The 15114-nt window shown below is 37.9% G+C and overlaps 1 protein-coding gene across 3 annotated transcripts in view; it reads left to right on the forward strand.

Moving 5' to 3' along the window:
* The window catches only part of LOC139118940 (low-density lipoprotein receptor-related protein 6-like), an 85013-nt gene that overhangs the window by 54663 nt on the left and 15236 nt on the right, over positions 1-15114 (forward strand). For 2 of the 3 annotated variants that reach the window (XM_070682515.1, XM_070682516.1), the window contains exons 12-18: positions 1514-1655; positions 2287-2400; positions 4073-4255; positions 5683-5922; positions 6447-6612; positions 6847-6977; positions 9927-10250. In XM_070682515.1, the coding sequence (XP_070538616.1) occupies positions 1514-1655; positions 2287-2400; positions 4073-4255; positions 5683-5922; positions 6447-6612; positions 6847-6977; positions 9927-10250 (1300 nt within the window). Of the gene's footprint in view, positions 1-1513; positions 1656-2286; positions 2401-4072; positions 4256-5682; positions 5923-6446; positions 6613-6846; positions 6978-9926; positions 10251-14526; positions 15064-15114 lie in introns of those variants that run through there. The other variant, XM_070682517.1, reaches the window with a different exon arrangement.

Here is a 15114-nt window from a genome sequence, read left to right on the forward strand (position 1 = left end):
TCGCCAACGGTCATTGATTCACCACCACCAACGCTCAAATCTCCTAAAAAATCGTTTTCCAAGGGCGATAGAATTTTAATATAACAGAGTTCGATCGGCAGCAACTTTGCGCTGGCCACATGGCAGTCTGTCTAAATTTTTGCAGTGGGAAAAAACTAAAAAGTGGCATTTTCAGGAGCATGTACCTGCGTGTTGCCTGTTTGGTGTCCACTTACACAATGAACGCCGCCATAGCATTGCGACCTTTAAAAGGGAGGCTCCGCCTTTAATACATCTCTCAACTTGCCATGCATATTTCAGTAATGAGTGTGAAATGGGCTACTAGAAAAATAGCCGCAATATGTAAAGATTCTATCAAAATTGACTCTCTAGAGGAACTTACCGGTATGTTAGCAGTTAAAACTGAAACAAGTACCAGTGTGATCAATTAGTTTTTGTAAAGAGGGAGAACAGATGAATTGTCGTAAACAACTGGAATTGTAGCAATTTTTAGCTCATATTTGGTTTTATATATAAATACCAAAAAGAGCTTATATGATGAGTCTGAGTGGCGTCTATGTCTGTATATTTGTGGGTATGTGCGGATGTATGTCCGTTACACACAAAGGCGCCCATACCGCCAAAGCTACCGTCTCAGTATTGGTGTACAGGTAGATGTAGGGGTTGAGATGTGAATTTGTTCAAATGAACACATCAGTGTCAAAAATGTGCAAATGAGGTAAGAAAAAGGGAAATTCTGCAAATGTTCATGAGTGGTCGCATGCCAATGGCTGAAACAGGATACTCCACTGACCTGTAGTCATTTCCTGTCATGTGTTATGGACTGTTACATATTAACAGACCTGCTCAAACTAAGGGACGGACCATTAGATCATGGGAGGGGGTGGTCACAATGAAATTGTGAACATTTTTTTTGACAACTGTAAATTTCAAAAAAAAAAAATTTTCCAAATGAGAAAAGCTATGCTAATTTTTTTTACAAAGTAAATTTTCAGATTTATAATTTTTTTAGTTCGACGCTGTCTGAGGATACAATGTACATCCATATCACTAACGCAAATAAGATTGCATGCTGTAACTACTTATGGCCCAGTGATTTATATTGCTGTTAGATTTCGCGAAATTAAATGTTGCAGATCATGTTATGACAAGCTGAGAAGCTGTTTGCAAAAAATGTGGTGAAATTTCAATATTTGTTGTTTTAGCACAATTTTTGCCCTTTTTTTGATCAAAACATCAATTTCACTGTAGCAGTATGTCAAACTTCTGTCATTCTTGTTGTTTTTCTGGTTGTACTGTGCAGAAGTCATTGTCATAACATCAACGTAGCATTTTCCTGCACTGAACAGACAGAAACAACATTTATTGTTGATCTTTCGTACCCATACTGGTATGTACCAATTCTGATCAAATGTGAGCGACACCGTATAATTGCGGTATTTTTCTAAAAAAAGTGACCACATTTTAACGGTGTGTTTTCTTTTGTTTGGCTGTCACTCTGCCCACCCCCCAGGATTTCTTCTATGTAGCGGAACGAAATAACGAGTGGATCGTCATTCTCAACAAGGAAGAGAAGAAACATACACGTTCCCTGGGAGTTGATGGTCTTGATGCTCTCAAGTTTTATGACAAGAGTCTTCAACCTACTGACACTGGTAACAAAACTTAGGCTTCATCAAGAAACTTAAAATGTTTTATCTCCTTTTATTTCAAATAAACGTGTTAGGTCTAGCATCTGTTATAGTGTGTGTGTGTGTGTGTGTGTGTGTGTGTGTGTGTGTGTGTGTGTGTGCGTGCGTGCTTATGTTTATGTACATTTTTGACGATATATGCTATGTATCCTATGTATGTATGTATGTATCTATGTATCTATGTATACATGTATGTATGTATACAGTATACATGTATGTATGTATGTACGTATGTATGTATACATTTATGTATACATTATACATGTATGTATGTATACATGTCTATGTATGTATGTATGTATGTATGTACCGGTATGTATGTATGTCAATCTTGTGTGTCTGTTGATTTTTTTGACCACACTTAAAAACTTATCAACCACACTATCAACAATGTTAACACGTGGAATAAGGCAGAAGCATCATTAAATTCCCAGTTTTAACATGACATGGACTATAACAATTTCAAAGAAAATGACACTGTTTGTATGAGCTGTGGTCAGCCGAACACCATTGGATATCATTTTCTCAGACCTAACTTTTCATTTTAAACCTGGTCCTATTTGTTGTAATTAGTTCATTCGTGTCTTTCCACCAGGTGTTTGTGATCTGGACAATGGTGGTTGCTCTCAGCTGTGTTTGCCAACTCCTCATGGTGCTGAGTGTGTGTGCCAAGCGGAGGGAAACCGTGTCAGCCAGCAGTGTGACTCAGGTAAGTAGAACTGTTAGATAGAATGAATGCGCCTTGGGGAGGCATATTTCTGACTAGACTGTCAAATTTTTACAATGCCTTGTTGATCTACCCCTTGTTTGGGCTCATTTTGAAGCTTTGGAGTAATGAAAGTTTTCACTGTCTTAGTTTGTCAAATCAAGAATTTTATTTTTTCCTCCACATAGTTAACACAATGATGATGGCCATTTTGAATTTCCGATATCAGTAAATGCTAGGTAATTTGTTTGTCTTGTCCCAACCATTGCACGATTACCCCCAATTTTTATTAGCTACTATAGACTATAGTCTGTAGAAGCTATTGGGATGGGTATCCGTCCGGCGTCCGCCGTCAGTCTGTATGTATGTATGTATGTATGTATGTCCATTTGTGAGATGTCCGTCCACTCAAATATCTTGAGAACCGCAGTACTTACTGATTTGATATTTGTTGTGTAGATGAAAAATATGATTTTGAGAAACCTATTTTTTTATTTTTTTGAAATTGTTGAAAATATGCAAATTAGTGCCAAAAAAGGTGTTTTTGGTAAAAAATCTTCTTCTTCATAACCGCTGGTCAGCCAGCTTTGTTATTTGGTATACAGGTCCCTAGGGATAACACAACTCGGATTTGTTCAAATTGTGATGAAATATGGAAATCTGTATTTTTAAGGAATTTTTTTGTCATTTTTGGTCAAAACTCTATTTCATCAAAACTGCTCATCTGACAGTTTTGATATTTGGTAAACAGGTTCCTACAGATGAACTAAATATGACATATGGAATATATGACGAAATCTGCAATTTTGTAATTTTGGTGCAATTTTTGCCATTTTTGGTCAAAATATTTCTTTCTCAAAAGCTACTTGTCTGATGCCTTTGATATTTGGTATACAGGTTCCTAGGGGTTGTCTTAGTGTGATATATTGAAATTTGATGAAATCTTTAATTTTTGTATTTTTAGGTTAATTTTTGCCATTTTTGGTCAAAATGTTTGTTTCTCAAAAGTTACTCATCTGATAGCTTTGATATTTGGTATGCAGGTTCCTAGGCTTTATCTTAATGTAATATATTGAAATTATGATGAAATCATCAATTTTGTATTTTTGCAGCTAATTTTGCCATTTTTGGTCAGGCCATCCTGAAATGAGCTATCAAAGATATCCACCTTCTTCATCAATACATGTGTCACAAAAAGTTATTCTCTACATAACACAGCAGAGCTCTGTCAACTGTTGGGTCGCTTGTTTTTTCAAAACCACTGGTCAGACAGCTTTAATATTTGGTTTACAGGTCCCCAGGATGACCTTAGTGAGATAATTTCATACAGTCAGGAAATACTTAATTTTGTATCTATGTCTATAGTAGCTTCAGGGACTTTGGCCCTATGTTTCTAGATTTAGTCAAAAAAAGGTTGAAAGTTTCATTGACGAAAGTTTTACCAAATGTTTTAAGTCTCTCACTTTTGAGAGTGAACTACCATAACTGGTAAGTAAGTTATCTTTTATCATACAGGGTATTGCATTGTTCAGAAAAATCTCAATGCACTTTACAATGACACCATTTTGAAAAAATTCATAAAAGTAAATTACTTGAGTAAAGACTGATGAGTACAGTTTAATACCATGATTTTCCTTAACATATATACTTCCTTGTATTTTTTTCCTCTCTTTAGTTTTGCGATGTCCAACATCATTCGTCCATGGTAGAGTTGTAGACGATTGTGAGAATACAGCTGGAAAGTCTTGTAAATTTGTTTGCAATGAGTACTTCAAACCAAACACTGATCAGCTCTTAAAGTGCCAGAGGGATGGCTTCTGGAGTAACGAAACAGACCTTGACAAACTCTGTGCATTAGGTTAGTCACAATAATGTGTATGAGAATTTTCAACAGCGTAGTTGGGACAAATACTCATCTGTTAGAAGCCAGATCCTCCTTCAAGCACTTGAAATCTTCCACATAATGGGACTGTGTCTGTCTGTGTGGGAGGTCTTCCATATATATATATATATATATATATATATATATATATATTATATATATATATATATATATATATATATATATATATATATATATATATATATATATATATATATATATATATATATATATATATATATAATCCTTGTTTACCCACATGGTTATATATGGTTATAATTTCAGTTCCACACACTGTGTATAGGTGAATTTTGTCCTTTGTCTATATGCTATTACAGCAGCAGAGTTGTTCTGTCTTCACATCTGTGAAATGATCATCTAACCTGTGACAAGTAGTTTAATGAACCCAAATCCTACCAGGCCCATCACTTCCCCATCTGCAAAGTCGGTAAAAAGCAATATATGTACGATGTCATCTCACCTCCTTGGCACAATATGTTATAGGGGTTTGTTTAGTCAGCAAAACTCATGTTTTCCAAATCTATTTTTTCAGGAGCTTTCAAATGTTCAAGGTTTTTTTGTTACAGTAACGGCACCAATGATTTTGACGATGAGATACAGCTGGATATTGATACACTACCTAATTAGGTTTGTCAGTTTGCTCTCAAATTTACCCTTTTAGTGGTCAACTTTTACAACTTTGCGCCAACATCAGACAGACTAAAACAGCAGGTGACGCAGCAAGATGTCTGTAAACTAATTTACTATGTAGTATGTTTATATCTTTACAGCAGCTATCAGTTTCAATGGTGACACACACAGAGACTGGTTGCCAAGTTTTACAAGCAGATCGATTTGTGTTGTTAGTTTTAGATTTTGTTAGAAGTCATGAACTTTATTGATATTCAACTACAAAGAACACTGTCCTCTGAGTCTAAATTTGCAGTAAGGTCGTTCTTTTACCACCTCTCCGTGAATTTGAACTGCTTGTAAAACTTGGCAACCAGTCTCTGTGTGTGTCACCATTGAAACTGATAGCTGCTGTAAAGATATAAAATACTACATAGTAAATTAGTTTACAGACATCTTGCTGCGTCACCTGCTGTTTTAGTCTGTCTGATGTTGGCGCAAAGTTGTAAAAGTTGACCACTAAAGGGTAAATTTGAGAGCAAACTGACAAACCTAATTAGGTAGTGTATCAATATCCAGCTGTATCTCATCGTCAAAATCATTGGTGCCGTTACTGTAAAATACAACATGTTAGATATGTTATGCCTCAGTGGTTTTTAACCCAGTTGACCTGATTCACATGGTGACATATGAATATGGCAGGATAAAGTTTAATACGTAGCCCATGTAATTTTAAATTATTTGATCTTGTCTGTTATCTTACAACACAACAGACTCTACATTGGATCACTTTCTGCTGGTAGCCGACACCGGACAAATCGTACTCATTGACTTCATTCAAGACGGGACTTACAAATTCATTCCGTTGCCCATCCCTGAAGTGGTCAACCCGGTGGCCATCGACTTTGATTTTGTGGAGAACAAACTGTATTGGACTGATGCCAACCAGAGAAGAATACACAGGGCAAATATTGATGGATCAGGCAAAGAAATAATAGCTGACAATGTTGAAGGTGAGAGTCGTGTGAAAAGAAGTTACCTAGGTTTCGAATGAGCAGTGTCCATCTTGTAGGCTTTAAGATTAAATTGGTTATGGTAATCCTAACAAAGTCGCTGTGAACCCGTGTCACACCCATTATTTGGTTCAGTCCTCCAGTTTTCAATGGATAGTCTGAAGTATTTGCAGAACAAGGGGAAGTTAGAAGGACAAGCAGCAAATTTAGGGACTCTGTCGTGTCAAAGGGCTATCCATTCAGAACTGTAGCGTGAAAGTGTCAATCTTTGCTCAGGCCCGTTTCTTCCTTTATGAATTTTCAGCATAAGTGGTCGGTGAGGGCGCTCTTCTATGAGCAACCTCTATTAGCTGTCCCTCAGACATTATTTACATGTGTTTCAGTAGGTAGCCTTCATAAGGTACTTAATCAGTCAGACATCACAGTGACATAACATAGACACTTGCATTTCAATGTTAGTCTCAGTGTTAGTCCACACTATTCAATCCAAAAAACAAGTTTTCTGACTTTGTCTTTATCATCAGTGCCTGATGGTCTGGCCCTTGATATAGTGAACCGACACGTCTACTGGACAGATGCTGGTAGTCCTCAAAAAATCGAGAGAGCAAACCTGAACGGAACTGGACGACAAACGGTGATCAGTAGTGGTCTGGACAAGCCAAGGGCAATTATGATCGATACTGCTGACAGGTGAGTGGTCCTCAGCGTTTCATTGAGAGTTTGTTTTCACTTTCCATCATGATCTTTGATCTGGCAAGTTTAGTTGTTGTATCAGTCCTATGACGGAAGCCAGCTCAACTCAGGGCTGTTGTTGTCAGTGACACCTTTTAAAATGTCATGCTGTCAGCTCGCAACAATATTACAAGCATGTCTACGACTTTTCAACACATCTCTGTTTTGTTTTGTTTTGTTTTGTTTTTCAAGACGCATGTATTGGACAGACTGGAGCCCCAATGGAGCCAGCATAAACCGAGCTAAACTTGATGGATCAGGCAGAGAAAAGATTGCTCAAGGAGAGTTATCCTGGCCTAATGGTCTGGTGATAGATCAGAAGGGTAAGTTACACCACTAATCCAGATTTCCAGGGCTAGAATCCAACACCCCATAATTTGTTGCAGTCGCTATATATAACATTGCATCTGTTTCAGATCATGCTCGTAGAAATCCATGTGAGTAAAAAAAATTCCAGTATGTTTTGTCGATGATTGAAATATATTTTTTCGCATGTTTGATCATTCAGAGACAGACACCCTTGTAATCTTTCAAATTCAAAATGTGGTGACTTTGTTTCAAACCTATTTTTTTTCAGAAATTCACCAAAAAAGGAAACTTTGTGCTTCCACAGACAAGTCTGTCGAAGATTTTTAAAAATTTTTATGCGAAAACAAAATTACTCCTTATCAAATATATATGATTTTAAGTTTTCACCTACATGTGGCAACACAATGTCTGTTTAGTCCAACATTATTCAAAAATTGACAGAAAAATATGCAAAAACTGGTAAAATATTGTACTAAAATTTTGGTGGGAAAAAATTACGGCTTTTACGGTTAATATTTGTGGTTTCAAAGCACCATTTCAATCAACTGTAATTTCCAGAAATGTCCTTACAAACTTTTTTGCATGTCGACATAAGAGTGTGGCATCATCAGGAATGGGCTCAGTTGGGAACCAAGGGACAACTGAAGATTAGTGCAAATACCTTTAATTGTCAACTAAAACGGATTTTCTTAGGGGCTCTAAATAATGAATGATGATGTGAGTGGACTCCCTAGGTTACTAACAATTCAAATAAAATTTCTTTATGTCAACTGATCTTCAGTCGTGTTAGAGCCAATAACTGTTCAAGTTACGTTGTCTCTGTGTAACATCAATTATCACATGCACAAGCCAAGTTTGTCGTCTCTGAACAAAAAATACGGGATTTATTCTCTGGTCGTTCTACGTCACGACAACCGGCGTCTATGTCATCAATTTTGGTGCGTCGGACCTTTTTTTTGTCGATCTTCGGTGTGCTCGTAAACATGTAAACAAACAACATGGCGGCCGATGTTTCTCCCACAATCAAAAGTCATGTAATGAAATCGCTATTTTCACAGACTACGACATTACTAATCCAAACAATGTAAACACAAGAGTGTACCACCTGTATATTCCGAAGGAATTAAGTGAATAATTTGCGGAAACAACGAACTCGAAGCTGGTCGCGTATACTGGCAGGGCAAACAGGGTCAGGCGCAACGTTTACAGTGTTCGCGCCGTCGAGATTCAGTCGATATTTGTTCCCGAAAAATAGCGTATCTTTGTCTGTGATAAATTTCTAGGACTATGCTATCTTTAGTATAACTTTGCGGAAGGTAGCCTACGTGTAGACCTAGAGCTGTCAATGTCATTTGCTCCACACACGAACAAACGTGAGCGCTAACGCACACGACGGACGACTGGAAATGATTGACAACTTGTGCACGGCGTACTGATATTTATTCCTAAAGTAGTTCAAAAGTTTAAACGCGGAGTCGTCATGGAAAACTTATTTTATTTTGCAAAAAATAACGAATTCTTGGCTTGTGCATGTGATAAGTATATTATTCCCTAATATTTTTCTTCGTTCAGCTCGGAAAATACTCGTGACGTAATGACCATGTCACCACGAGTCGGAGACTCGGGATGACACGGTCATTACGTCACTCGTATTTTCCGAGCTGAACGAAGAAAAATATTAGGGAATAATATCTTATTAAACAGTTGGTTTTAATATCAGTAGCGTATATTTTATATTGCATGTATGTGTTGATCTTATGAATTTTATAGAAAACAAGTGACGTTTCGTGAGAAGTTTACATTAAAGGTAGTATGCACCTCGAAAGAGAAAGACTACCACTTTTGCCTAAATTTCCACAAGGAAGGAATCTTTCAACCATTCTCTTTCAAAATGAAGGATAAAAATCGGGGTCACTGTGCAAATTTTGGTACCAGAGTAATAATGTCCCCAAGATTTACCAATATTTGAAATTCAAAATGGCCACCATCCGTGTTAATTCTGCGGAGAAAAATAATATTTTTGAATTTTGAAAAAATAAGATAATGAAAATTTTTCTTACACCAAGAGCTTTAAAATGACACTCCACAAGTGGTAGATTGGAAAAGAATTGTAAAAGTTTGAGAGTTTAAACATCTGTCCATGAGACACATTCTTCCTTAAGGCTGCACTTTTCAATCCCAGGTTCTCGCATTAGTGGAGTTCTGCTCCCAGTCAAAAACTTGGCCAGTATGATGTTTGATTTCTATAACATTAATTACACAAACTGCTCTCAACCTTTTGTCACCTTTTGCTAATCCTGCAAACAGAGTTTATACTAGCGTTTGATTGACGGTCGGTTCAAATCGCCAACGGTCATTGATCCCCCACCACAAACACTCGAATTTCCTAAAAAATTGTCTTCGCGTTAGACTGAGAATATAATCACAGAGTTTGATCGGCAGCAAAATCGCGCGGACCGCTTGGCAGTCTGTCCGCGTTTTTGTGGTCGGGGAAAACTAAAAGTAGCATTTTCTGGAGCGTGTGCCTGTATGTTGCCTGTTTGGTGTCCACTTACACAATGAACGCCGCCATAGCTTCGCGTCCTTTTAAAGGGAGGCTCGGCCTTTAAATGAGACACTGATTGTCAAAAGTTTGTCAGTGATACTCCTTTTGTGGAGGCGAGTGAACATACATGCAGATACTTGTAAACTCAGTAAGCATGTGGCTGGCACAGTGTAGGGATGTGTGGCCTGCCCTATGTTGACTCTTGAATCAAAGAAATCAGTATGACCCCACCCCTTCAGAGCATGTGTGCTCAAATTGGCAATGGACATGAGATAATTTTTCTTATTCAATTTCGCACAATCTGCCTATAATTTCAAGGCCAAGGACTCGTGGAATCATAATGAGATGTGAAAAAACGTGTACAAAGATACAGTGCTGCGGTCACAGTGATTTTGATGTTCGCTTTGTCTTGTTACAGACAAAAAGTTGTACTGGTGTGATGCCCATATGGATAAGATTGAAATGAGCAACCTGAATGGTACAGATCGCAGACAACTCCTTGACCTCGGTGATAAGTCACACCCATTCGGTTTGACACTCGAAGGGAAAACTCTGTACTGGACGGACTGGAATGCAAAACACATCTCTACGGCTGAGAAGCTCACTGGGCAAAACGGTCAATCCATTGGAGAAGGTCGTTTCAAAAAACCCAACGACATCCACGTATACCACAGAAACTACTCCACTATTGCCACCCCGCTGCCCACAAAGGAACCAGAACCCACAGAGAAACCAACTCAAGGTAAAAAAATGGTTTGCTTTTTAAACTTACAGAAATAAAATGCCTGAAATGGTTTGGGGTTCAGTCTCTGAATTCCCCTATGAACTTTATCATTCATATAGATAATGGATAAGTATGGCACTTGATTTTAATTGTTTTTATTTAGTATACTTCTTCACTGGCATACATAGATTACATGTGGAAGATGGAAAAGAGACATAAATTATAAAACAACTATACTGCAAGAAAAAAACTTTATAGGATGTCAAAATTAAACTAGTAGCCAGTAAATGGTAAAGACAAACAGGTGTCGAACACCTCTAACACTGTCCCACCATACATTAAAAAGGAAAAGAAATTGTTAAAGGACAACAACAAACAGAAAATTTCCAAACTGAAAACTTTGACTTTCCATGCAGTGACGTGTAATTTAAGTTGCACATTATCAACATTAAGAGTAAACCACTAAGATATGATCCTATATTTTGCTAACCCACTTCCCTTGTTCTGCAAAGACTTCATCCCTAACATGTCTGCTTTGTTAGCACTTGTGTTTCAATAGAATTTCTCTTTCATTTGTGCTGGTGCTACTGCTGTGCCAAGGCACTTTTTTCCATGTCGTGCATAACTGCTCCAGCTCATCAAGGGGGCAACCATTTAAGCTATATTCTGCATGGGGTATTTGTATTTCTTGCTGCCTTGATTCAGCTCAGGAACATGCCTTGGGTGATTTACATGTTCTGTTTTGCATAAGACAGCTCATTTACATAATTCATCTTGTAGGACATGCTGTCCATGACCTGTTACTTTTCTATAATTTTCTGTATCCCTAGCATTCATTTAGTTCCATGATACTGTGTCCTGTTCTACAGTTGTTGACATGGTGTGCTGTGTTGTGTTGTGTTGTGCGTAGCAAATGTCATCTGCATGTGTTACTGCTATGGGTTCAGCTCATTTACATACTATGCTACCCTAAGCTAAACTCAATTTGCATGCTATGTTGCCCCTTGTTTAGCTCATTTAAATGCTGTGCTACACTGGGTTCAGCTCATTTGCATGCTGTGCTATCCTAGGTTAACCCTTTCACCCCCAGTTCCCTGTGTACAGGTCCAACTTTACCATAGAAAACAATGGATTTGGGTCAAACCATGGTGGTGAAAGGGTTAAGCTCATTTGCATGCTGTGTGGTGCTGGGTTAAGCTCATTTGCATGCTGTGCTATGTTCAGCTCATTTGCATGCTGTGTGATGCTGGGTTAAGCTCATTTGCATGCTGTGCTGGGCTCAGCTCATTTGCATGCTGTGTTGTACTGGGTTCAGTTCATTTACATGCTATGCAGTGCACACGAGCGTGCAATGCCATTGAGCGCTTGACAATCTAATCGATCGCGCATGAACTCTGTGACCTCTATTTACACACAATGGACAGTGGGAAATATTCAGAAAACGCGCCACCAACGGTAAATATTCAAACCATGCGGAAAACAACAAACCCACACACTACAACCTTCACAGCCCTATCATTAATCAACCAATCAGCACTCTCAAAGGGAAGGGCAAAGTTCAGATACACTTACAACGCAAGTCCGATCGAAAACGAACGCGGAAGTCCGAAGATTTCGGAATTTTTCACTTGCTCATTAAATATTCAAATTTTAACGGTCTTGATAATGACAACAATCATATTTTACGTCAAAATGATGATAAATCCTTCAGTATACATGCTTTTTTTTGATCATTTTCATTGTTGAAGTTGGTATGTTTACGTTTTGAGCAGTGGCATTCACTGCCGTGTTGGCGGTGACTGTCGAGGCCAGCACACATACTGTCATGATTCATGTCATCGTTCATCGTAATTAACACGCCCTCGATTGCGTGGATGCATCAAAATGACACCATTTTAACGAATTCTCCCCTTTTTGAAAGCTTATTTCGGCTGTTACACCCTTTTTACGTGGTTTTACCCACCAGTATACATGTCAATACGATCGTACGGACAGCTTTGTTGTCAACAACAGAGGTTCTGATGTTTGACCCCTATGATCCGAAGCGACGAATTCTCATTAATATTCATGATATTTTTCTCTGGGCACATCGATTTTTCCTCTTTTGCGACAAAAAACCGTTCAATATACAAACGTTTTCCAGCTTACATTTGCTGATTGCGTGTGTTAGCTTATACTTAAAGCCCTGACAGTAGCGATTTTGTTAGGTTTCTTGTGTAATTATTTCTCTGAAATTCCATGGTACGCGTGGGGTTGCCTAGATACCTCTGAAATACTTTCTTAACCCCTAAAGCGCCGCGTCGGTTTATAAACTGACACGGCATTCTCGCTCTCAGCGCCACGTCGGTATATAAACCGACAGTGGTTGCGTTCTATGCTTATGCCTAACTTAGCTATGCATTGCCGAACTCAGCCAGAAGAAGGGTATTCCTGACCCTTTGAACCCAGTTTAGTACCATATAAGGACTAAAATAATGACATCATGCAGCCTAACAATCGAAATTCCAGTAATTTATGCAAACTTTCTTTAAAAGAGGTCAGCGATTTTCATGAATATTTAATCAGGTCTGCAGTTTCACCAGTACGCGGATACGGCCACAGTGCATTGAACGAAACACGTACGTACGTTTTTTGAAAAGCTTTACCATGCCGTAGACATGGAAGACAACTATATTATGCCAAGCTACTGCCCCCTGGGTGATAGAAATGACAGATTTTACAGTTTTTTTTAGAGTATTTTACGGAAAAATGACGCGATTTGCTGACCAAATTGATCGCGATAGTGAACTTTGAACGTATCGGCGGCCAAGATGGCGGCACTGTGTGATGCCGAACTCTCGACATGGAACCCGAGGATAAGGTTTTCGAAGCCCAAAACATGCAAGATTGAGAAATTTGTAAGGATTTGGTTAAATTGAAGTGTATTTTGTCGATTTTCAAGCGTTGGACTGCCAATAAGCTCCTTTAAACTGTTGATATTTGACCTCCGGCCGGCCTGGAGCGAGACGGCCATGACAGTCGACCCGGTTTGTAAATGAAATGTAGTTGTTCTGAACTGTTGACATTGCGAGACATTTCCTTCGTGTTACGCATTTTTTGAACTGAAATAAACCGGACATGAAACTTTTTTCTCGATACTTAGTGGTTTCATTCCATTTCGTGGCGGATTTTGTGGCGTGCTTGTCAAAATACGTGATCAAACTTGGCGAACGGATTGACTAGTATTGTATGGTAATACGAGTCCGTGACTCGATACGCCACAGATAGTTACACACGCGTAGGTGAATTAAACTAATGTAAGTTGGGTCAAACACCAAAATTAATCGATAAAAAGGTCAGTGAAATGTGTTTTTGTCTTCAACTCTTCATTATAATTATACTGGCGGTTGAAACTATACAGAGTCAGTTGAAAACGCCCTATAGTTGTGTGCATGTGTTGCACAATAGTTACCCCTCCATGTACAATATGGAACCTTGTTGTCTCTGTGTATGCAAATTAATTGTTTGTGTTTACAGGCGAACAAACTGATTTCTTCTAACTTTGAAGACAGATTTTAAATAACAACAACAAGAAATCATATGATAGATAGTAAACTGTTGACAAAGTGGATATGTACACTGAATTTTTCCCTGGAAAATCATTTCCACTAGAAGAAATAAAATATATAAACAAGCAAACAAACAAACAAACAAATACAATAGACAAGTAAAAGACAATGCTTAGGCAATGCAATCATGCTGTTGCTCCATACACAGTAGCTGTCAATCTACATTGAGTGTACTGCATGTAAATATTATTTGTATTTTGTAGAGATGCATTTGCACAGGAAGCATTTGTATTATTTTGAAAGACACTAATTGTTTGTTTTTGTTTATTATTTACGTATGTGTTACATGATGCTGAAATCGTGTACCTGAATTTGTGTCTTTCGATAACATGAAAATTCTATTCAAGTTTGAAGGCCGTTGATGAATTTTATACATTTTTAGAAACTTTTTATCATTTTCAGTGAATTTTGAACAAAAAACGAGCATTTTACCCCAATTTTACACCTTCAATGTGTAAATTGAAACTTTTTATTGTCATAGAGAGCTTCTTCATATCCTGCGCTTTGGAAATAATAATGGGTTGTAAGGGTTTCTCATCACAGAAAATGAACTGCACCAGTCTGAAAAAAAGCATAACATGTTGAGAAGTTGGGTTCAAAAAGTCCTTGGCCTGGCAGTTGCATTGCATAGAAAGTCTATGGCACTTTAAGGGTTAAAATACTTTCTCTGTCTAATTTATCTACAGTTCGTAGCGGGAAGGGTACAAGAGAAGATCTCTCAAGTTTACTTGACACTGCTATCAGTTATTTTAAACATAGGGCCAAAGTCCCTGAAGCTACTATAGACATGGATACATGACTGTATGAAATTATCTCACTAAGGTCATCCTAGGGACTTGTAAACCAAATATTAAAGCTGTCTGACCAGCGGTTTGAAAAAACAAGCGACTCAACAGTTGACAGAGCTCTGCTGCGTTACGTAGAGAATAACCTTTTGTGACACATGTATTGATGAAGAAGGTGGATATCTTTGATAGCTCATTTCAGGATGGCCTCACCAAAAATGGAAAAAAAGATTCCGTAAAAATACAGATTTGCATATTTCATCACAATTTTAACAAATCTAAGTTGGGTTATCCCTAGGGACCTGTATACCAAATAACAAAGCTGTCTGACCAGTGGTTATGAAGAAGAAGATTTTTTACCAAAAACGCCTTTTTGGGTGCTAATTTGCATATTTTCAACAATATCAAAAAATTAATAAAACTAGTTTCTCAAAATCATATATTTTATCCACACAACAAATATCAAATCAGTAAGTACTGCAGTTGTCA

This window comes from Ptychodera flava, chromosome 19 (assembly GCF_041260155.1).
Source record: "Ptychodera flava strain L36383 chromosome 19, AS_Pfla_20210202, whole genome shotgun sequence".
NCBI lineage: Eukaryota > Metazoa > Hemichordata > Enteropneusta > Ptychoderidae > Ptychodera > Ptychodera flava.